Source organism: Saccostrea echinata, unplaced genomic scaffold (assembly GCF_033153115.1).
Source record: "Saccostrea echinata isolate AGI-Se365-2 ecotype Australia unplaced genomic scaffold, CSIRO_AGI_Sech_v1 ptg000004l, whole genome shotgun sequence".
In the NCBI taxonomy this organism is placed as follows: Eukaryota; Metazoa; Mollusca; class Bivalvia; order Ostreida; family Ostreidae; genus Saccostrea; species Saccostrea echinata.
In genome coordinates, this window is record NW_026889753.1 from 578,755 (window position 1) to 603,899 (window position 25,145).

General features: G+C 35.3%; 1 protein-coding gene across 1 annotated transcript in view; it reads right to left on the reverse strand.

Moving 5' to 3' along the window:
• Positions 1 to 7: 7 nt before the first annotated feature.
• LOC133179222 (sushi, von Willebrand factor type A, EGF and pentraxin domain-containing protein 1-like) overlaps positions 8 to 25,145 on the reverse strand; it is a 49,444-nt gene continuing 24,306 nt past the window's right edge. The window contains exons 11-44 of the mRNA XM_061314014.1: positions 24,884 to 25,075; positions 24,488 to 24,682; positions 23,980 to 24,168; positions 23,419 to 23,610; positions 20,610 to 20,807; positions 20,267 to 20,379; positions 20,030 to 20,156; positions 19,595 to 19,840; positions 19,142 to 19,339; positions 18,700 to 18,935; positions 18,247 to 18,505; positions 17,051 to 17,209; positions 16,705 to 16,860; positions 14,510 to 14,677; positions 13,990 to 14,076; positions 13,476 to 13,595; positions 13,189 to 13,339; positions 12,402 to 12,535; positions 10,988 to 11,203; positions 9,142 to 9,372; positions 8,905 to 9,042; positions 6,401 to 6,590; positions 6,128 to 6,258; positions 5,744 to 5,857; positions 4,991 to 5,131; positions 4,507 to 4,684; positions 4,254 to 4,353; positions 3,899 to 4,050; positions 3,548 to 3,825; positions 3,289 to 3,420; positions 3,071 to 3,166; positions 2,729 to 2,938; positions 330 to 561; positions 8 to 125 (exon numbers count right to left, since the gene is read on the reverse strand). Coding sequence (XP_061169998.1) covers positions 8 to 125; positions 330 to 561; positions 2,729 to 2,938; positions 3,071 to 3,166; positions 3,289 to 3,420; positions 3,548 to 3,825; positions 3,899 to 4,050; positions 4,254 to 4,353; positions 4,507 to 4,684; positions 4,991 to 5,131; positions 5,744 to 5,857; positions 6,128 to 6,258; positions 6,401 to 6,590; positions 8,905 to 9,042; positions 9,142 to 9,372; positions 10,988 to 11,203; positions 12,402 to 12,535; positions 13,189 to 13,339; positions 13,476 to 13,595; positions 13,990 to 14,076; positions 14,510 to 14,677; positions 16,705 to 16,860; positions 17,051 to 17,209; positions 18,247 to 18,505; positions 18,700 to 18,935; positions 19,142 to 19,339; positions 19,595 to 19,840; positions 20,030 to 20,156; positions 20,267 to 20,379; positions 20,610 to 20,807; positions 23,419 to 23,610; positions 23,980 to 24,168; positions 24,488 to 24,682; positions 24,884 to 25,075 — 5,777 coding nt within the window. The remainder of the gene's footprint in view (positions 126 to 329; positions 562 to 2,728; positions 2,939 to 3,070; positions 3,167 to 3,288; positions 3,421 to 3,547; positions 3,826 to 3,898; positions 4,051 to 4,253; positions 4,354 to 4,506; positions 4,685 to 4,990; positions 5,132 to 5,743; positions 5,858 to 6,127; positions 6,259 to 6,400; positions 6,591 to 8,904; positions 9,043 to 9,141; positions 9,373 to 10,987; positions 11,204 to 12,401; positions 12,536 to 13,188; positions 13,340 to 13,475; positions 13,596 to 13,989; positions 14,077 to 14,509; positions 14,678 to 16,704; positions 16,861 to 17,050; positions 17,210 to 18,246; positions 18,506 to 18,699; positions 18,936 to 19,141; positions 19,340 to 19,594; positions 19,841 to 20,029; positions 20,157 to 20,266; positions 20,380 to 20,609; positions 20,808 to 23,418; positions 23,611 to 23,979; positions 24,169 to 24,487; positions 24,683 to 24,883; positions 25,076 to 25,145) is intronic.

Here is a 25,145-nt window from a genome sequence, read left to right on the forward strand (position 1 = left end):
AATCAATTTATGAAGGATCTGAAAAGTTGTTTATCATGAAGTCAAAGGTGCGTTTGTCTGCAAACTCTGTTACCAAAATGTCTTTAACATGTGAAGTTACCGACTGCCCGTTTGTTAAATATTCACTTCAAAAAGAGAGTATTCAAAATTATAATCAACATTTAACTAAATGTCAAAACTTACCATTACTAGTACATGTAAATAATGCATAATTAATACCATATAAGCATAGTAATTCACAAATCGAAGTACTTCTTTACAAGAAATTTTTGATTTATTTTAAATTTTATAGATACATATAGAAGTTTCCAATAGCAGTTTTAGATTACCTGATGGATGAGAAGATGGCCGTGAGATAAGGGGCACCTGTTGGTTCTGGTGGACAAGTGACACTAACATTAGAACATACTCCATAGCCACATAACCCCCTCTGCCACAGAGCACTGATGGTTGAGAGGCGGGACTTAGCCAGAGAAGCCACATCCCCCTGAATCTGGCCACACCTCTCTGTCAGAGTTAATTCCACTGTCATTGTCAGATCCACAAGTCTGCTGGTGAAAGCTTGAAAGGGATGAGAAAAATGATACATGAAAAGAATTTTCTCTGTAAATTTGTATCACTTTCCTCAATAGAATATATTATAATGAACTCGTACTGTACATTCCTAAATATGCATGATGCATTAATATATCATCATGAAATTTAAAGGAAAGCACCAATTGCAAAATTAAATTACTGGTTTTTAGTTCTTTATTGATGAAATGTAGAAATCCTCTGATCAATTGGCCAATCACTAACTCATGTTCTTGCCATATGAAGTTTAAGAGTTGTCAAGCTATGTTAGTACTCTTTTATAATAAGGAATCTATATACAATACTGTAAAATACTTGATTAGCAGCAATCATATTTCAATATTTACATTTCCAAATATTTTCCTCAAGATTCTTTGCAAATTAAAATACTGTTCATTTTCTCATGAACTACCATGGATGAGCAGGAATACCTCCATTGTTACGTCATAATACTGTGCTTGACGTCAAAACTATAGTGCAAACTGTTTGCTTTAAAAATGACAGTTGAATGGTGTAATTTGTGGTAACTCATCAGAAAATAATGTAAATATAAACAAGAGGTCCATGGACCACATCGCTCACCTGAGTAACTTTGGCCATGCTGTTCTTTACCAGATTTCCCCCCTTTTTAATACCTATTGTGGCCCCGCCCTACCCCCCGGGGTCATGATTTGAACAATTTAGAATCTACACTACATGATGATGCTTCCACATAAGTTTCAGCTTTTCTGGCCCAGTAGTTCTTGAGAAGAAGATTTTTGAAGATTTTTCCTATAAATTTCGATGTAAAACTTGGATTCCCTATTGTGGCCCCGCCCTACCCCCGGGGGTCATGATTTTAACAATTTACAATCTACACTACCCGAGGATGCTTCCACATAAGTTTCAGCTTTTCTGGCCCAGTGGTTCTTGAGAAGAGGATTTTTAAAGATTTTTCCTATATATTTCAATGTAAAACTTGGATTCCCTATTGTGGCCCCGCCCTACCCCCGGGGGTCATGATTTTAACAATTTACAATCTACACTACATGAGGATGCTTCCACATAAGTTTCAGCTTTCTTACATATTTCAATTTCAATTTACAATCTACACTACCCGAGGATGCTTCCACATAAGTTTCAGCTTTTCTGGCCCAGTGGTTCTTGAGAAGAGGATAATGTAAAACTTGAATTCCCTATTGTGGCCCTGCCCTACCCTGGGGGTCATGATTTTAACAATTAGAATCTACACTATCCCAGAATGCTTCCACATAAGTTTCAGCTTTTCTTGCCCAGTGGTTCTTGAGAAGAGGATTTTTAAAGATTTTTCCTATATATTTCAATGTAAAACTTGGATTCCCTATTGTGGCCCCACCCTACCCCCGGGGGTCATGATTTTAACAATTTAGAATCTACACTACTTGAGGATGCTTCCACATAAGTTTCAGTTTTTCTGGCCCAGTTGTTCTTGAGAAGAAGTTTTTTAAAGATTTTTCTTACATATTTCAATGTAAAACTTGAATTCCCTATTGTGGCCCTCCCCTACCCTGGGGGTCATGATTTTAACAATTAGAATCTACACTATCCCAGAATGCTTCCACATAAGTTTCAGCTTTTCTGACCCAGTGGTTCTTGAGAAGAAGATTTTTTAATGACCCCACCCTATTTTTGTCTTTTCTTGATTATCTCCCCTTGTAAGGGGACTTGGCCCTTTATTTTCAAAACTTAAACTCCCCTTTGCCTAAGGATACTTTGTGCCAAGTTTGGTTAAAATTGGCCCAGTGGTTCTTGAGAAGAAGTTGAAAATGTGAAAAGTTTACAGACGGACGGACGGACAGACAGTTAGACGGACGGACAACTGGTGATCAGAAAAGCTCACTTGAGCTTTCAGCTCAGGTGAGCTAAAAATGAATTTAATTTTTGAAGATTCATGAGGTACACAAACTACGACGCTTCACGTCAGCATATTTATCATGAAGCGCTAACGCGCTTCATGAAATATGCCGGCGTGAAGCGTTGTCTTAAATGTCTTTTGCACTGCTTCTTCTCCACTAATCCAAGTACACAATATACTCTAAATTTTAAATGCACTAATTTACAACTTTTACAGTATTTATTAGCTTCAGACTAAGACTCCTCCATTATTTCCTTCTCTTTTAAGACCTTTATTACTAACCAGCACAAGGAGGAAAGACAAAGGGCTGCAATCGATGGACAGAGTCAAACAAATTATACATGTTACAGCTGTAGTACTTAGGGCCTGGTTGACTGATTGCATGGTTAGGCTGTAAACAAATGGTGGAACATCTTTCTCCATCTTTCAGTGACGTGCAGGATTTAGCTCCCTTGTATGGAGCATCAGGAAGCACGGCTCCATAAGCAACTCCTTCAAAAGAAAAATATTTGTAAATATGACAACATAGATTAAACTATCAATTAGGTAGATATAATATGTAATTCAGAATGTTTAATGCCCTTTCCCTTTCATATAGCAAAATTATGTAACTAGGAAACTAACTTCGATTATAAAGCACAAATGAGCACACAGCTGCATTTCCACTGGCATCAAATCCTGCTGAGGAAATCTCATAGAATCCCCAGGGTAACCTCTGAGCTGTAAAAAAAGAATAAAAAAGTCTAATCCACTTCATAGCAGCCCAATTATTTAACAAATGGAACACCTCCAATTAAATTTCTGGTATTCTTAAAATCATAGATATGCAATATGTTATATACCTCCTGACTGCTGGGTGTTTTTAACCTGGTTGGCATTTATAAAGGAGGCCTCCACCCACGTTGGAAATGCAGATCTTTCTGTTACCAGCAGCTGGTCACCAGGACACTGCTTCATAGATGGGTATTGCGAAGCTAAAAATACAGAAATTTTAATCTAAACACTTCATAGGAAAATTCCCTGGCCAACCATAAAACATTTTTTACATACACTTCCTTTTAGATTCTTTTTTATATTCTAGGTTAGAAAAATGTCTAATACCATCAAATTCCTTGATACAATTGTCTGCTGTTCTGCACACAGAAGCTAGAAGCTGACTCTGGTAGTCCACAAATGCTCTGTTGTTCTCTATGATATCTGTGATAGGGTTGTGGATCAACTGACTCGGTATAAAGTGTGTCTTGTTATAAAGAATGGAAATCTCAGTACTCAGGTCTGACTTTGTCAAGTAAAGCTGACTCAAGCGACCAATGAAAGCATTACTTCTCAAGATGATATTGTTTGATTGGTCATATCGTCCTCCCAATACCAACCAACCCCTGAAGAAAAAATTTTTAATAACAACTATGCATTAGAAATGAATTGTATGAATTTACATGAAAGAATGCTTACCATGGAGGTAACTGCTTCCCTGTGGCAAAATGTTCCTGTTTAGCAGCCAGCAGGTTATCAATGTATATGGTGACCACACCCATCTTACTGGCAGTGTCTAATCCACTAGTCCAGCATAAGGCCACATGATGCCATAATCCATCCATTATACTCTATAGAGTAATCATATAATTTAACTGAATTAGATACACTCTTACAGAAGTAACATCAAAATAAATACTGGTACAAAAATTAATTGTAAATGAAAATGATTACCATTTTTTTTTTTGAGGGGTGGGGGGTGGGGTGGGGTGGGGGGGGGTTAAAACATGAAATTCCATATAGAATCTATAGTGTATCTATCTCAGTTTCATACCTTAGATCCATAAGAGAGGTACACAGCTGTGGACTCGATAGTGACAGCTGTACCACTGGATCTCATCTCAATAAACTCAACCGGTATAAAACTTTTATCCCTTAAACATAAAAAAGTGAAAATGAAATACTGTCATCTAAATTTTTTTAATTTTAACAAAAAAATCTTTAACAATCATCTATATATGGCTGTATATAACATTGCCTTTGTTACACAGTGTAGACTTTAACATTCTTTGAAAGATCTGACTTACATCAATGTATAAAGGGAGATAATTGGTCCTGGCCTGGATTTATCTGTGTATCGAAGCCACAGTGAGATGGAGAAATTGGTTGAATTCAGAGAAAATATGGACGATTCTGGTTTGACTTCATTTTGTGTGCCACAAGTATTGCTTGGTTCAATGATCAAATCAAAAGTCTGAGTTACATCTGAAAAAATAACAGAACAACTCATAGGACCAGAGTACATTTATAAATTACTACTGGTACCTGGAAAAGCTTTTCAGTTGAAGTCAATTCTCAATCTATTATTATTCAATATATGACAAAAATTATCATAACAGATGAATGGACATTTTTCACTTTGGTAATCAATTCAAAATTTAAAAATCTGCATGCCTATCTTTTGGGTTAATGTTACATACTTTACAGAGCTAGCATAATGATCTTTCCATTTCAGTAAATATTTCCTGAAAACCCAAACTCTGTTATCCATATGACAAGAACTGTACTGACTTTTGTCACAGAATTCTCCAATTCTGCCCTCTGTACAGACACAAGAGACCGAGTTGATTCCGTCCACACACCTGGAATTAGCTGGACAGATAGCAGAAATACAGTCATCAATATTAGTCTCACACTGGGACCCTGTATAACCTGATAATAAGGACAAACAATTATGTAGCTGAGAAAATACTAATATATCAACAACAACAAAACAACTGATATTTTCATGTGTGTGATTTTTTTTAATGGAAAAAGATACAAGAAATATATTGATCAGTTTTGAAGTTAATATAACAATTGAGCTGAAAAGATACAGATGTGTACAAGTATAAGAAAAAGAGCACAATATTCACTTGGATATATTTACATTTCCAAATATTTTTTCCTTAAGATTCTTTGCAAATTAGAAAAAGTTCATGTTCTCATGAACTACCGTGGGATAAGAATATTTCTACTGTGATGTGATTGAAGTAAAAAAATAGTGCAAACTTGTTTTTTTTTCAAAATTGATCATTGAATGACAAAAATATGTGGCAAGTCATCAGAAAAATAATGTAAATATAAGATATGAATTTAATTTTTGAGAATTCAAGAGGTACATGAACTACAACTCTTCACACCTGCATATTCATCATGAAGAGCTAACACACTTCATGAAATAGGCCGGCGTGAAGCGTTGTAGTTCGATCATGTCCTCATGAATTTTTAAAACTTAAATTCATCTCTTAAATATCTTTCTTGATTCTGAGAAATATGACATACCTGGTATGCAGGTACATCTGACTCGTCCGTCCGACGCCTGGCAGGACCCACCATTAAGACATACGGTGTTCTCACAGGAAGTTAATGGAAGGTGACATCCAGACCCTGTGTATCCTAATAGTTTCCAATAAATAAATGAAAATTAAAAATCATTACTGATAAATATGTACAGTAAAACATAAACAGGGCAGACAAGCTTCTAATGAATTCTTGCTTACGGCAATGTTATTTTCATTCCTTTTAATTTTAAAATGTATTATTAACTAATATTGGATATATTGAATTACATTAGTAAGGAATCTAAATTTTTAATCCCTGGCACTTCTCTATTAGCATGTTTTATACTTTTTAACAATTGATTAGATGTTAATGGTCAAGGATTACCTGGAGAGCAATCACAATGAAACGTCTCATTCTTAACAGAGCAGTTACTTCCTGGACCAACACAGGGATTGGCTAGATTACAAAGGTCATAGGTCATCTCACAGTTTTCACCAAGGAAACCACTCAGGCATCTGTAGAAATAATTAAAAAATCATAAAAAAAAAATGTTAATTTTCAAAAGTAGAATTTTTATGATTTACATTTTGAATACATTTCGATATATTGACAACATATTTCAGTGAAAGAATCTTTAAGGTTTTCAATACATCTTACAAGCAGACATGTTTATCAATCGTGTTGACACATTGTCCACCATTCTGACAAGGTGAGGTTGAGCACCTGTCCACCACCCTTTCACACCTGTCCCCCTCCCACCCTGACAGACAGGTACAGTTATACAGGGCTCCTGTTTGTGTACAGATCCCCCCATGCTGACAGGGGAAACTTTGGCAATCAACATCTCCTATCTACAAAAAGGCAACAGTTTTTCCTCTATAAGCATCAAATCTTCAATTTAGCAAAATTAAATGATGAACATAAAACCAGTCTCTGACGAAACTGTAGCTCTACTGGTTTGTACTTATAGCAAAGGAAGATAAAAGTAGCACTTGGACTTGAAACAGCAATAAATAGAATAATAATCCTTGGTTTAGTCTCTTTTTGTGGCAAGATTTATTGCAATCAGACTAAAACTGTAGGAAGAGTAGCCATTTGAAAGAATTTTACAGAAATTTTGATTTTAGTAACCGTAGCAACATCATTCAACAAAATCAAAAAACAATAAAGACAATTATGTATCTTAGTGTAGTCTACTTGTGTTGTGTGCCAAGTTATACTGAAATCAGACCAAAACTGTAGGAAGAGTAGCATTTTGAAAGTATTTCACAGAAATTTCTATTTTTAGTAACCATGGCAACACTGTTCATCGAAATCAAAAACCAATACATAGAATTATGTATCTTAGTGAAGTCTACTAGTGTGCCAAGTTATACTGAAATCAGATCAAAACTGTAGGAGGAGTAGCATTTTGAAAGTATCTCAAGGAAAATTCTATTTTTAGTAACCAAGGCAACTCCATTCATTGAAATCAAAGAAAAAAGAAGGTACAGAATTATGTATCTTAGTGTAGTCTACTTGTGTGCCAAGTTATACTGAAATCAGACCAAAACTGTAGGAAGAGTAGCATTTTGAAAGTATTACAGAGAAATTTCTATTTTTAGTAACCATGGCAACACCGTTCATCGAAATCAAAAACTGATAAAAAGAATTATGTATCTTAGTGTAGTCTACTTATATGCCAAGTTTTATTGAAATCAGATCAAAACTGTAGGAGGAGTAGCATTTTGAAAGTATTACAGAGAAATTTCTATTTTTAGCAACCATGGCAACACCATTCATCGAAATCAAAAACCAATACACAGAATTATGTATCTTAGTGTAGTCTACTTGTGTGCCAAATTATACTGAAATCAGACCAAAACTGTAGGAAGAGTAGCATTTTGAAAGTATTACAGAGAAATTTCTATTTTTAATAACCATGGCAACACCGTTCATTGAAATCCAAAACAAAGTCTACTTATATGCCAAGTTTTATTGAAATCAGATCAAAACTGTAGGAGGAGTAGTGTTTTGAAAGTTTTTCAAGGAAATATCTATTTTTAGTAACCATGGCAACACTGTTCATCGAAATCAAAAACCGATATACAGAATTATGTATTTTTGTGTATTCTACTTGTGTGCCAAGTTTTATTGAAATCAGACCAAAACTGTAGGAGGAGTAGCGTTTTGAAAGTATTTCTCAGAAATCTCTATTTTTAGTAACCATGGCAACACCGTCCATCGAAATTAAAAACCGATATACAGAGTTATGTATCTTAGTGTAGTCTACTTGTTTGCCAAGTTATATTGAAATCAGATCAAAACTGTAGGAGGAGTAGCGTTTTGAAAAATTGTTTACAGACTGACGGACAGACAGACGGATGGACGACGGACACCTTAATATCGCATAAGCTCTTCTGGTCTCTGACCAGTAGAGCGAAAAATAAATGGGAAAAAAATCTCTCAGAAGTGCAAAATCTGTTAAACCTCTAGGCACACACACACACACATAAATACATGTACAAACAGCTGAACTTTGTCATCTTAATCACAAGTGTGTTGGCAGTCCCAACCACTTTTTATGTTTTTTACCCTCCTTATTTAAGATCCTCTGGTATTTCGAAATTTAACCTTAGTCCAAGAGTTCAAGAGAACAAGGTTTGACTGTATATACATATTCTAACAGTATCATTATATTATACATTTATTGACTGGGTTCGAGGGCAACATGTGTTTTGTCAGACCCAAGAACCAAACTGTTTGCCTGAGGCCATTAGGCCTCAGGCAAACAGTTTGGTTCAAGGGGTCGACAAAACGTATTTTGCCCGAGAACACAGTCAATAAATGTTTTGTTATACCTTTTATTTATTTATTTAATTTTTTTTTTTGACATACATGTATGTCGAACACCAACAAATGCAAATGAGATTTAGCTGACCCCACCTATTATGTGACGTAAGCGGTCCAACATCTCATCTCGAGGTCCAGTATCTCACTCCACGGTCAAACATCAATTTTTCTATGCCCGCTCAGTAAAACATTGGAAATGTTAGACTTTTAATAGTATTGATTTATATAGGAATAAATTTTTAAAGGTATAACAGAGTTTAGTATGAACTTGTTTCTCTTTCTATACATGATGTGTGATATACATCTTGAGTGATTCCCTCTCTCCCGACTTACATCACAGGTTTTTCCTCTGTACCCTACATGACATTGGCAGTAGAAGTCATTCAGCAGGTCCATACAGTAATCCGAATGGCTGACATTACATGGATTTGGTAAACAGTCATTCTTCATGTCTTCACAGTTCGGACCTGTATAATTTTAATAGATTAACTTCACTGAAAAAAACAGTACATGATAACCATTCATTTAGTATCTGAAAAATAAAGAGAAATAACTCTGTCTTTAACCTCCTGTTCCAGGCTGGATACAGTTGCACTTGTATCCATTGACTTGATTTAGGCACTGTCCTCCATTTTTACAAGGATTTTTGGAACATTCATTAACATCAAACTGGCATCTAGGTCCACCATACCCTGGGAGACATGCACACACATAGCCTGCATACTGGGGAATACATTGACCTCCATTTTCACAAAGATTAGTGGAGCAATAGTTCAACAGTTCACACTGGGTATCATCTATCCAATAGAAATTATCAAAATTAAAAACAATTCAACTTACTGCATTTACTACACTCAATCTGCTTCATAGTATTTGAACTCTAAAAAACAAAAGCATAAATAAAATATGTAAATTATTATTTACATCAGAAGCAAGGATATGTACCAGAAGAGAAACACAGCCATTGTTCCTCTTGGTAGGATTCTATTTTACTTCGATGACAATGACACAATACCTGTACTTTTATGTATCCAAAATAGTACAGTCCGGTCTCGTTATTACGGTGATGGTTTTATAAGATAGAACGCTTATTACGTTGTAAATTCAAAGCACAAAACCATTTCTTTACAGATCTATACAAAATAGGACTGTTTATTATGATGTCCTAAAATGCAGGGACTCAGTATTACGATGTAAAAATTCTGTCCAAAAATTTTTTCATTCCGTGTTTATTCAGTGCTGATCGACGGTAGACACTTAAGGAGATGCTAAATAAACATTGAAACATCTGTGCTCTGACAGAGTGTTAACCTACAGACCTGTTAGGCGATTAGTGACGCTTGACTGCACACACTTTGACTGTTCTAGCGAGGTCAGCAGAACTGGAGACATCGTGTCAAATTAAAGCTACTGTTAAACAATTAAACTGTTTATTTATAAATGTAGTCTCTAGTTTATCTATCTCCGAAAAGTTTATCTTTTATACTTTGGTTAATAAATAAAATTAATTTATTAAATAAAAGGTTACATTTAATCTTGTGCATGTATGTTAAACACGTATTGTGTAATTTCGTTTGCAATTAAACTGCGGTAATGGACAGCTTGGGTATCAAACATAATTTGGGCCAAATTTGAACTTCACTTACGTTTTAACAGCTTGGATTGTGGCTTAGACTACATCACAGGTGTCAGAGGAAATTCAAATCGATAATTGCTGAACTGCTTATTGAACTCGGTTCAGTAATTTAAAAAATCAAATTCATTTTGACATATAGCTTGTGTGTTGTCAAATTCCGTCCCTAAATATGCCAGTCACACTGCCCTCTTTCATCAGTTGTTCACTGCTTCTCTAAGCTCATTGAACACCCAAAAGCTCACTAAAAATTCTTCTTGTTATGTAGTAATGACTATTAATTGAATACGAAGACGCCTAATTGAAATTTTTATGAACGCATTATCTAGAGAGTCAGAAATGAAAGTAAAAGTAAAATGAAATGGCGGTAGATAAATGAAGATCGCCGAAGTTTTTTTAAGAAATATGCATATTTCTTTTAAAATGAAGGAAATAGAAGAAATATCATCATGAAGATATCTATTTAAGTTAAGTTGTTAATAAATTATATATGTGTTAGCGTTTTAATTAAGAATTGGAACAGAAGAAGGGAACAAAAGGGCAAAAATACACCTTCCACAAAAACAAGCTTTCAAAACGATGTTTTAATGGATTTTATTGGGAACCTTTCTTACGTTGCCCTCGGTATTACGATATTTTCCCGTGACAAAATGAACATCATAGTAACGAGACTGCACTGTATTCATCGTTATTCTTCAAACAAAATTTCATTTCATCACAGACATTTATCGGAAGGTTAAATTTGCAATGTAACACTAAAAGTTGATAATACAACTTACTGAGCCTGTGTCCTCCAGTACACACACAGATAGCCTTGTTATTGAGGTAATCATCCACACAAGTCCCTCCCTGGCATGATGAGGGGGTACACACAGCTTCCCAGGACCGGATCTGACAGAAATCCCCAGAGTAACCAGTCACGCACGTACAGGAAAATCCATTGACTTTGTCCACACAAGATCCACCATTGACACAGAGATTACTGGTGCACTCATCTGCAAAGATACAGGGTTTCTACTTCACTAACCTGAACAAATACAATACAGGGTTATTACTGTAGTTCTAAGACAGAATACAACACAAGCAGAAAGAGATGATGTAATGGCAACTGTTTCTGTGTTTTACATAAGTCATAAACAGTCATACCTCATTGTTCCAAACTTGAATGGGCTGAGAAAAAAACCTTCAAGATATCTATTCGAGATATTGAGGTAAAAATACAAAATGAAAGAGCGGTGAGGAGTTCCAACTCACATCTATTGTAATCGAGATATCCATGTTCAAAATCCACAAGTTCAACTGTCATAACATGTTGACATGTAATAACATAAATCAATGTTTCCAATATACATGTACTAGTTAAATGCTTGTTTAAATTACTTGTACATGTAGTTATAGACTTTTGTTTAAATTTTCAGTTACTTAGAGAATGGTTCTATGAAGTGTTAGTTTCTTAGAATAAAGTATGATTCTGTGAATTAAGCTACTATAAGTATGATTCAATGAGCTGTAAGTTACTTGGAGTATGATTCAATGATGTGTAAGTTACTTGGAGTATGATTCTAAGATGAGTAAGTTACTTGGAGCATGATTCTATGCCAGGTTAGTTACAGAGTATGATTCTATGACATGTAAGTTACAGAGTATGATTCTATGAAGTGTAAGTTACAGAATATGATTCTATGATGTGTAAGTTATAGAATATGATTCTATGATGTGTAAGTTACTTGGAGTATGATTCTATGAAGTGTAAGTTACAGAGTATGATTCTAGGAAGTGTAAGTTACAGAGTATGATTCTAGGTAGTGTAAGTTACAGAGAATGATTCTATGAAGTATGATTCTCTGACATGTAAGTTACATAGTATGATTCTATGATGTGCAAGTTACTTGGAGCATGATTCTATGACATGTAAGTTACAGAGTATGATTCTATGACATGTAAATTTCAGAGTATGATTCTATGAAGTGTAAGTTACAGAGTATGATTCTATGATGTGTAAGTTACAAAATATGATTCTATGATGTGTAAGTTATAGAATATGATTCTATGATGTGTAAGTTACTTGGAGTATGATTCTATGAAGTGTAAGTTACATAGTATGATTCTAGGAAGTGTAAGTTACTTGGAGTTTGATTCTATGACATGCAAGTTACTAAGTGTACAGTTTTATGAAGTGTTTTTATTACATACCAATATCTATGCTGCAGTCTTCCCCTGTGTACCCAGGCAAACATATACATTTGTGTCTGATCACTCCCTCTTCTACACAAGAGGCTCCATTTTTACAAGGGGAACTGGCACAGGGCTGATCAGGTACTGTACAGCTGTTAGAAAAAATATTCACAAATCACTTAGATTGTCTGTTCTTTTTTCAATAATGACAATAAAAATCACAAAAAAAATTAAGGAAAAATATACAAAATCCAGTCAAATTCATGTATTCCCAAAGTTAACGATGTTATGAGTATGCGCTTCTTATGTAGCCAGTAACTGATCTATTTTCAAGCAGCTTATGTAATTGGCTGGCTTGATAAAATTCTCTGTATCCTATGGCCTACGTGCCTTTTCTTTTAAAAGTAGCATAGGATTTCCCAATATCTGTGTATTATATTCTTTACATATTGAACAAGTAATGCAAGACTGAGCTGGTTTCCTGGGTAGCTAAAAGCCAACCCAGTCCGAGAGTATCATATGACTTACTTGTTTCAAAAGTGGCCTATGACTGACTAGAGGCCTGTTCAACAGAGAGGGCACTCACAAGAGCTCAAGAACATTTCTATAAGGTGGGATAGGGAATGTTGGTCACCACTTGTGAACACTTGTGTTGTTGAACATGTCTCTGGCTCCTGGGTGGCAAAAAAAAAATAGCTGGCCCCAGAGTGAAACACAACTGTCTCCTAAATACCATGTGACAGAACTGGTTTCTGGGTACCCAATACAAGTCCTAATTTACCTGGTACAGTGTCTTATGACTTACATGGTCCCTGTGTATCCTGTGTAAGAGGGACAGAAACACTGATATCCTCCATTATGATCTCGACACTGGCCCCCATTTTTACAAGGGACAAAGGGGGGACTGAAACTGCAGTCATTCAAATCCTCTCCACATCTTGGTCCACTGTGCCTGGCTGGAATAAGTGTTATGAGCTTAACCCGTCATTTTGCAGTGCAAAAAATGTAAACCCATGTATAGACTAACTAGAAAATCCTTATAAAGAAAATTTATGAATTTTTCCTAAAGATCTCATAAAAAATTTGACATACCCTGACAATCACAAGTATATCCTTCAGCTGTTGAAGAGTTGAAAGAGCAAAGTCCATTATTGAAACATGGTATGAAGGAACAGGGGTTCATGAATACTTCACATCTCTTCCCAGAGTAGTCTGTGTAAAATGAAACGAGTCACTGAAATTCTACACCCAGGAGACAAGTAAATATAATCTCTGTCCTCCAAAAACAACCTTGACTGACCTGATTGGAGCTCTCTACCAATTAACAAGTAAACTATGATTTTTGACTTCCAAGAATGACCTTGACCTGACCTCATTGAAATCAATTTCATATATTTGCATTACATTCCAACCAAACAGGGAATTTGGTGTTTAATAAATTAACACTTACAATGCAAAAGCAACATTTACTAAAATCTGAATTCATTCAAATCAAGGACTCTAAGTTATTGCCTGGATATCAGACACACAATGTCTTTTCTTACTTAGGGGAGTCCGACAGAATGTTTTGATAATTTGTATTTCTAAGACACTCGATGATACTCACACTGAGGACAGCTGCAGTAGAAATCATGTCTGATGACCGCACACACTCCTCCATTCTGACAGGGACTGGGCTGACAAAGGGAACTCACTGAAAAAAAAACCAAATAACAAGGAATTAGTCAACATATTCAGAACCACAGATAAATGGTAAAGAATCCATACTAACAAATAGAAATTATAGTAAAAGAAATATATACAGTAAAACCTCGTTATCTTGAAGTCAATGGGACCAAGAAAAAACTTTAAGATATACAAAGATTAGAGATATTCAGGGTAAAATATTCTAAGAATAAGGGGTTGGGACTTAAAAAATCACTTCAACATATCCATGGTATTCGACATACCAATTGAAGTTCAAGTGTATTTCTACATCTTAACCAATAGCTAAAGAAATAGGTATTTTTTCTTTCATTTAGACACATATTGTTTTGAAGTTAGCTACGAATTCAGTATGGCATTATATACTTAATATATAACATTAAGTAGCATTTCTACATGTAAATGAAAGACCTCTGACTTACTTCCATCCACACAACTGACAGAAGAGGTTTGTGCGAGGTTCTGTGTAACCTGATGTGATCCACATTCAATACAGGATGTGGCCCCCTGTGAGGGCTGGTAGTAATTCCTGGGGCAGGGCCTACAGGGGACGGCTCCACTAGGTGAGTAATACCCTGCTGAACAGTAATCTACAAAACAGAAGAACAATCTTAGCAAGGATTAGTTAGGCCATTCCAAGTTTTTTCTATGTTTAGCATCCACCCATCTTTCAAAAACCTACCTACCTATTCGCAAAAAACACACAGACCAAAAAAAGAAAACAGACTTCAAAGTAATAAAAGTAACGTCAATCAAATGATTTGATTTCAAAAAAGGATATATTTTCTCCTTTCTAGATCTATATTTTAACAAAATCAAGGTATTAAATGCTTAAAATATACCAAATATGAAAATCTGTAGACAGATAATTACAGGAAATTATAGCATTGAAAGATTTCGACCAGAATAATCAATTTATGATCTCCTGATTTTGTTTGTTTTTTCCCTGATATTGGGTTCAAAAACCAAGGCGCACGCGGATGCTAAACATAGAAAAAACTTGGAATGGCCTTAGTCCTAAAACACAGTAGCAGTGCAGAGGTGTATATTCTGCAGTTTTCAGTAATTTCAATGGTTTGTGTCTGTAATTTGAACTTTTCATCTGTAATTTACTGTTAGCAATACCTTGTCTTAATTTTCTAATGTACATTTCATGACTTTAATTTATAAGATAAGCATGATGTAGTAATAGTAAACAGCTCTAGCAGTGAATTAAGAACATTTGAAAAATAGCAATGAGATTAACCGATTAATGCTGCAATTCTTTATTAACATTTGGTTCTACAACTTTAAAATAATTGAAAATCAGCAAAACTAGAAATCTGACCAGTCAGCAAGGGCCCCGCTGAGGGGTAGAAATATAAGGGTGCAGATTAGGGGATGAGAATTTTACTTGATTAAAAAAATTTAAATATATATAAAGAATAAGTAACAGCAACTGCTAAATATTCAACAACCTGTAAATAGCATCCTTATATTTACATAAGGCAGTAAAAAACATCATATCTATAATAACTAAATTAAATGTATATTTAAAGAAGAATGAAGCATGAATGCCAGCCTTCAGTGAATGCAAATATCACCGAGGCTTGACCTTAACTTCAAAACAAATATCAGTTGCAGACAAAGGTGTTAATTAATCTTAAAGTGACAGAAAGATAACCCTCTAAAATGTTCTGCAACCCAGCAAGATAATCAATCCCAGGGGATTAATTATACTGCTCTCTCAACCTTTTCTTCCAAGTTTACAATAAGAACTTTTTCAGCAATGATAGAATGAGGTTATTATCTGAATACCTGTTAAAATAAATACATGTAGTATTCTTGAATTTACATAAGGCAGAAAAAAGAAAAAAAAATCATAATAAAAATGATATCTTTATCTACATGTATATCTTGCTTTTAGAATTCAATAAAATCATAACTCACTGTGTATTTTACCAAAATAAAGTATGAACATTATTTAAATCCACATTTCAGAGAATGTAAACATCATTCACAATTGACCTTAACTTCAAAAAAACTTCATTTGCAGACAGAGGTGTTAATTAATCTTAATGTTGCAGATAAAGATAAATGCTTTGGATTTTCTTCAAGAGGAAAGTTAATTAATCCCAAGAGACTCATTGCAGCCTTTCATAGTTTACAATAGGAACATTCTCAGCAGTTATCTCTCTTTGCCGATTCACTCTTATATAAAGTTAAGGAATCTACCCCACCACCCCAGCTCCAAACCGGATGACATAGAGACCCAAACTTAGCATCAAAATATGTCTTACTGACTATTCAACCAACATACCAAATTTGAACTTAATTGGTCAACCCTAAAAAAAGTTATTAGAAAAAAACAGAAAATTTGTGGACGGAAGAATGACAGACGGACAGACAGACAGACGGACAGATGGACAGACAGACAGACAGAGTGATTACTATAGGGCACCCGCAAATCCTTGCGGGGCCCTTATAATAAAGGGCTAAAAGTTGCTATGTTCTAATATTTTTTCTTTTGATCTATTAATTATAATTGTCTCCATATTTACTGCAGAAGTTTGTAAAATATATTTAATAAATGCAAACTTATCAAAAACAAATAGAGTAAAATATGCTCAAATATTACCTAAACATTCCGCTTTGGAAGCTGAGCCAGTTTTAGTAGCCAGTGTGTTACTAGGACAAGTTGTACAGGACTGACCATTAGAGGAGTATGTATTAACGCCACACTCAGAACAGGGAGCCTGTCCACTAGCGGACACAAAACCAGGAGGACAGCTCACTGAAAGAAAGAATCTGGTACCCTGGTAGTTCTAAATGTTTTAAAATACAATTTATACATACACTCATTTGAAATCTCTCACTCTTTAAATATTACCATATCTTCAAATAAATTATAATATATACATATCTTTATTTCAAAATTAATTATAATACCAATAATAAAGACTTTTAGATTCTATGAATCTTACAATAACAGTCCTCTTGACGTGATAGACCAGTCCTCCTACTATTGGTGTTGTTTGGACAACTGAAGCAGTTGTCAAAGTTTCCTCTATCCAGGTAAGTTCCAGATGGGCAGGGGGTACATGTCCTCTTGTCCTTAGTGTAATACCCTAAAGGACAGGTCACTGCAGAACAAATAATTCCATGTTTATAATAAAAACAACAGTCAAAATTAAAATACAGTAGGCCATAATGTCCACCTGATTCAATGGACAATTTTCATAAACAAATATATGGCTATATGAAAACCCTGGCAACTGTTTAAATTCCATAATTTTAGCAATTTTAAATAATTTTGTTCGTTTGTTGTTTAACATCCCTCTCATGATTTTTTCACTCATATGGAGACACCACCACTTGTCGGTGGAGAGCTACAAATTTTGATTATGCTCGGCACTCAGGGCCATTGAGCAGCGAGGGATTTTTTTCATGCCAGCACCTACTGCAACACGGGACCTCAGTTTATATGGTCTCATCCGAAGGATCGGTCTCCATGTCCCACAGTGGGATTCAAACCCGCAACGTAAAGATCAACTCCTTTCTCCACGACTCAAGAGCAGACGCTCTACCACTGTGCCAAGTGAGCAACAATTTTAAATAATTACAATGAAACTTAAAATTGTTATCTTGTTGTCCTTGCAGATGTTTTTATATTTCTGTGTAAAACTTTGACCACATATTGCAGCACAGCCCTTAGCCCAATTAGGGGACCAAGATTTTAACAAACTTAACAAGTGTCAAGGGAGTGTTTGCATGTTAATATAACTAATTGTACCATTTTGTAAGGAAGCTTTTAAATAATTTTTGGGTTTTTTTCCTGTTTCAGTGGTTCTTAAGGAGATTTTTAAAGATTTTTCAAAGACTCCACCATATTGTCACTATTTATTGATTACATACCCTCAATTGAGACTTGACCCTTCATTGAAATGAATTTCCTTTCCCAAGGATGCTTTGCAAATAGTTTGGTTGAAAATGACCTGGTGCATGGTTTTGGAGATGAAGTTGAAAATGTGACTGAATAACAAAAGACTGACTAGACAGACAGATAAACTCTCATCAGAAAAGCTCACTGGAGCCTTTGGCTACAGTGAGCTAAAAAGTAAAGGCAAATGTTTATGATAAACATTAATTTTACAACCATTCTTTTTTAAAGAATATATACCACAGTATGTTTTGCCCTCAGTGTTATTTCTCTGTGTCCCCTGGTAACCAGAACAAAGGAAGTTGGAGAACTGAGTTTGCACAAACTGCTGGTTGGTTGATGCAGGGCAGGATCCTGATGAATAAAGCTGATACATTGTTCCTACAGAGCTACTCCTTGTCATGAATGCATTTTCTATTTTCTGGGCACAAGAAGTGTAGGCCAAATCCATCAATCCAGATGGGGCAATTTCCATGTTTATGGTCACAAAGACTGAGTTCTGAAAGATAAAGCATCTAGAAATTAGACTTTATGTAGTCACACGTGATAATATATACCCAATCATTCCAACAAGATACATATAACAAAGCACATAAATCAAAATCTTATTTGAAATTTAAACAATTATCATACAGATGATGGTAAGGAATAGAGTAATAATTGCCTTGCTCAGTACAATGGTCGCAAACTTACTGGTGAAGACCCCTCATTGTAGAAAACTTGGAATCGTGGGTAGTTGTTGTCCTGAGGGGTGATGATAATGATACTGTAATTGGATCCCGTCTGACAGAGGGTCTGTAACTGAGAGGTCAGGGTGTCCCACTGGGTGTTGAGCTGAGACTGGTACACTGAGGTACAGGATGTGTCCACTAGTGCCCCCATCAGGTACTGTAGGAGGAAACTTTGTCTGTAGACTGTACTGGTATACTCTACAAAATTGTACCACTCAGATTAGTCTATGTATTAAATCTTCAACTGGTAATATCAGAAATGTTGTCTATAACCTATTTTTAGCATAAACACTGGGCTCTAGTCTGCCTAATCTTATCTATTTTTTTTAAAAAACGTTTTAACTTAATTTAAGGATTAGGTGATAAGGAGTAAAATAAAGTCTTAGCTGCACTGACTGTCTTACCCTGACATGTAGGAGCAGCTCTGTCCCAATCTCCACCACTGAAGCAGGACACAGTGACAGATTTTCTGTTTATGTCCTCAGCAAACACATATCCTGAGTCACAAGTAAACACACAATCTATCCCTGCATTTCCTGTCTTCTGAGAGCAGACCTTCTGGCCATGTGTAATAGAGAGGGTCCAGGCCTGGCACTTTGAAGCTACACAAACAAAATTGTACCAGTAACTTTAACACAAAGAAAAACAGAATTCAATCTTTACTATTATCTTGAGGGTCTGCCCTAGCTTAACTGTGCTAAAATAGACAACTTCTGAATCTATGCATAAAACATATAATATTCTACCTGATAAAATTCGATTTACAGTATCACATTCTAATTACTTTCACTTGAGCAGTTTGACACACGGGTAATCTCTGCATACACACAGGACAAAATAACACAACCATGCAATACCTTCAACCTTGACCTGGACAGCACAGGAAGCTGTATTCCCTGATGGATCAGTGGCTCTGATTTGAGTGGTCCTAACTGTATTGATGTCTGCAGCAGTCAGCCTCAGTATCCCTGTGTTAGTTGATGTCTGGGCTCCTTGTTCTACACTGCTGATAAAGTCCAAGGGGTCAACAGTCACCAAACCAGACTCATCTGGGATCAGGATAGTCCTGGATGGTTTACATGACAACAGGGGAGGAAACTCATCTAAAAATAAATAAAAGGAAAGATTTCCTGAAAGAGGTCATTTTAAAATGTGAAAGTAACTTGTTTTTTTTCTCTGTACTTCATACACTTACTTGAGTCATAAAAATGACAGTCACTTTTAATGAGGTTCATTCATATAGCTTTACACTCATAAGTTTCAAAGACATACATTGAATAGATCTTTCTTACCTTTAATCTTTACCAAAAAAGAGCAAGTGATGCTATTTCCCTGTTGGTCAAATGCTGCATATGTAATCAGTGTCTCTTGTGTAATTGCCTGACCAGGTTGATAGTTAAAGGGAGTCACCAAAACTCTCTAAAAGCAAAAAATCATCTATGAACAAGTAGACTGTACTAAGAAACCAGAAAATGCAAACAAAGCAGTACTATTACAGTACATATCTCAATGGAGGCTGGAACTCTTACAGCTATGGCTCCACTGTTGTCAGAAAAGACAGGAATGGTAGAGTTTGCTCCTTCATATTTGGTTACTGTGATATCCAGGGATGGGCATTTGGTCATTACTGGACTCTGAACATCTACCAGAAGAATAAAAAAAAACCCAAACACTGACATTATATGCTTTAATAAACATCACTCAGTGAGTAACTTTGCTTTGAATACGAGTTTTTGTAAAAAAATATGTCACATTCTGATGGATATTTGAAGGTGATATTTTGATAATGATTGTGATTATACAAATTATTGAAGTATGGCGACTTTGCCATGTATTGATCCTATTCTTACATCTCCCTGCTTATACACTGACCTACACACTCATGAGTGACCTTCACATCAGAAGAGTTCCACCTCAGTTGACCGTTGACCTCTGAACACAGGATGGGGTAGATGTCCTTTGCTCTGTAGCCTGCTCTCTGACATGTGTAATATACAAGGCCATCCTCTTCATGGGAAGCTGTGTAGGAATATCCCCCAGAGGGGTAGCCGGGATCAGGGCATACACCATCTATAGTGGAAGGGAGTATAAAAAGTTATGGGGAAAGAAAACAATCAAAAATGTTTTCTAGCCAGGTAATGGTTGAGGAATGTATATGAGATTGACCTTTCAAGACCAAATACCGTACCTTTTTAGTGGAATTTTTAGAGAGACCCAAGTTTAGCCTTAAATTTAGATAGAAGTAATTTTCAATTTGGCAACGTATATTGCAGGATAACTCCTACCTCCTTAGTGCTGAATGAATTGTTGGTGACATGCAATTTTAATTAGCAGGGGCTGACAAATCCCATTATCCAACACCCAGGGCTTGTGAATTTTAAGGAGGGCAAGTGAATTTTCAATAGGCACTTGTCCGTGGGCAAGCGACTCAAAAAATTCAACCAGTAAATATTTATAAGTAAGTCAAAAGTTTTACATGAAATCGAAGTTATTTTGTAATAAGAATTATCTTTATCCTTATTTTATAGTTTTCTGCTGGGACAAGTAAAGACTGAGGTAGGGCAAGAGAAATTTGACCATGCATTTGCCCATGGACAGGTGCTTGAAAAGTCTATTTCGCAGCACAGTTAACGCTACAAAAAGGGGGCGCAAGGTATGGTTTCAATACAAATCTTGCCCTGTGTTTTTGTTAAAAATAAAAGTGATATAAAAAATTAAAACTCATGCTTTCTGAATCATTGAAATTCCATGCAGAAAAAACATACAAATCATTTTTCTCACATGACCTTCTAAATGCTAATTGTGACGTCATAAACTTGTGCATTTTCCCGTATTTTCTTAAAAAGTTGCAGAAGACACCAATTTTCAATGGAATTTTCTTTCAGATAATATTGTCCACAGGCATCGCCCACAAAGATTTTAAGATATGTTAATTTTCAAAGAATTTTACACAACATATCCGAAAATTAAAGTGGGCGACGGCTGTGGACACTATTTTCTTAGGGAAAATAACCCTTGAAATTGGTCATTTTGAGGCTTTTTCTGTTTAAAATAGAGAAAAGTATCAAATTAATGACGTCATATTTCTAGAATGGTACTCCTTCATGCCATATTCTTTATTGGTTAAGCACTGTCATATACTCAACTAATATTTAAGCCAGTTTCATAACTTTTTGATAACATTAAATTTTTAGGGCAGAATAAAGCTAAAACCGTACCTTCTTCTATGTACGGGAAAAGTTAACTATGACATCATACAAAACCAACAATTCTTAAAAATACTAGAAAATGAAATGATTTGCTATTTTTAACTATAGGAAACCATCAAACTACATCTAAACTTACTATTACATGCTGTTTTGTCTTTAGTTAAATTCCACATAGCAAGGTATAAACAAGTCACTGATCGCGATGCACTTGTCGATGTGACATCATTTCGTAAAACCTGACGCAGTTTGTATGCAGTGAGAGGCAGATCAAGAGATATTTTAACACTGAAAAATGTATCCTATAATTAAATAAAATATTATTTAAAGATATTTAAGAGGCCATTAACTTGGATGCCATGTCTTCTTTAAGATTTTATTTATATATATTCCGTATATTTCCTATTTAATTGATACTACCGTATATTTGTATGCAAGTACATGGGAGGATAATGTAAGGGTCTTAATAAATCGATCTTGTGCAAGGGCATACACTCAATGGATCACAGTAAGCTTTTACATATAAACTCTAGAAGTATTAAGGTATCTGAAAAGTGCTGCGATCCTAATGAAATCTTGAAAATGAATTAATTATATCTATATTTAATGCCGTTGACCAGCAAAAAATACAGAATGCGGTCATATAAATATGATTTTAACAATGAAATAGCAGAATCTATAGAGGATTGCAGCACTTTTCAGAAACTTCGATATGTGTTGAAAATATTTATACTCTAAATTTGGAATTTTAACTTGATTATGCCCTTGCACTAGTGAAATTTATAGGTGACCTCAATATTGCCAGTATATGTGTTATATCACGTGACTGCCGCATCACGTGATAAGTCTAAATATAAAATCTTATCGTCTTCAATATGTAGTTATTAACCATAATTACATTTGTCGGAATTCAATAATGTACTGAAAAGAATCGCCATTCTGATTAAGAATATCTTTTTAATCACAAAAAATGCCGATATTTCCATTGCGCACCTTAACTGTACTGCGTTGTCAGCCGCTGATTAGTGATCTCACCCTCGCTTATAATGTAAAACTTGAATCCTTGCTAAAAATTTGGTATTCTTTCAAATAGACAAACAAGTTTTATATACAGAACTGTGTGTACTTCCTAGTGGGGGGGGGGGGGGCATAGACCAATACTTATTACTATTTGTGTATCAGAGGTATATAAGCCATCCCCAAACTTCTGAAGGCAAGTACACCTCAAGCATGAATGTATCATGTTTTCACACAATTTGTACTTTCTTATGACCAATTATATGCTATGGCTTGAACTTACAACTAACAAACTTAAATTCCAATGCTCTACCAGATGAGCTTAACCCACTAGACAGTGATAGTAGCTACATGGGCAGCTACCTATTAAACAACACATGACCACTAATGACTTCAAAATTGATTTCACTATGATGTAAAGGGTAAAATCTAGTATAATTAACAATAGAATGACTTACTGGTGCAGTGAAGGTCACCAAAGTCCCAGCGTCCATCTTTTGCACAGGTGACCACCGACCCTCCTTGTGAAGAGTTACCTGCCCTTGTGTACACTGACCGACAGGTAAACTCAAAGGTACATCCATAAAGTGAACAGCTGTACAGGTAAGGGTTAGATCCCTTTACAGACTGAGGTGTTCCACAGTTCACTTCTGAAGTGTGTGGTACAAAAAAAAGATTTTAAAACAAAGAAACATGTTTGTTGTTTTTCATGAATAGGTAAGATAGATTTAACTCTAAAAATAAATATTTCCTTTATAGATTTGCCTCTTATTCTGCCCTGTATGGCATATTACTAAATTTGCTGGAATTTCAAATCAATACAAGAAATTCCATTTTTTAGTTAGATTATAGAGAAATTCTCCTCTGAATCCATCTTCTCATGTTTCTTAATACAAATATTTACAATACTGTTTTCTCTTCCACTAAAAAATTATTGCTTTTTGTCAAAACTGATAAATGAAAATTTTTCACTTTGTACAAGTTGATCTTAAATCTCAAGCTATTATCAGAAGCCTTACTAGGACAAGAAAATGGATCCCCCTCAGTTTGGTACCTCCCAGAATTAACATTATAGGTACACTGCCTCCTCCTTGATACAATGTTCCCATCAGGCATGTCACACTGGAGATGATAGAACTGTCCGTAGGTCACGGAAGTGTTTGGGAGGACACCTGGATCACTGGTCACATCCAGGGGGCATCTCACAACTGGAAAATTAAGTTTTCATTCCATTAACTTTTTGCATATACTGGTAATTAAATTAAATTCAAATATTCAAAAAACAATCTTTAGGACATTCTATAAGCATATTATAAACTAATCATTTCACATAGTGTTACAACAAGAACAAGTTTTATACAAGATTATTTTACAGAACCTTTCCAAAGATTCATATATTATCACCAATATTAATCAACTGACATGCAGGAACAATCTTGCAAAGCAGCAAAATAATTAATTTGAGTAAAATATTTAATTTGAGTAAAATAATTAATTTGAGTAAAATAATTAATATGAGGGTCTTACTCTCACAGATGGGTTCTATATCAGACCATGAGCCATCGATCTGACAGCTTATTTTGTAAGTAGCTAGTCCTGTTCCTTTGATCATGTAACCTAGGTTACACATGTAGGTGACCTCATCTCCGTAGAAGAACTTGGTTTCTAGGGTCAAGGCCAGACCATTAGGAATGGAGTAGGTTGGAACAGAACACTCAATAGCTGATAAAAAAATTTAACGTGCATAAATTTACTCAAGTTCTATAATAAAATATTGTTAACATTTTCTTTTTAGAAAACCATTAATTTTTTTTTATCAGATGGTATCATTTGAATCCATATTCATGTTTTGAGAACAAACACTTTCGAATGTTGATCACTGAATATGACCACATTTTGTTATACCATTATTTAGTGACCTACCCACACAAGAATGGTTAATGTGGTAGCGATGATGTGGCTCCAGACCAGTCTCCATGGTGGGGAGGACCAGATCATTCTGCCCATTGTAGGTGTACAGTTCCTGGCCCTGGGGGCAGGTACAGTAGTAGGACCCTGGTGTGTCCACACACCCTCCATCACAGAAACCATTACTCTCCTGGCATTCATCAATATCTGAAATCATAGTCTCACTGGTTACTAGGACATGTAATAGGTAATGGATTTCGTCCAAATTATCTGGAAT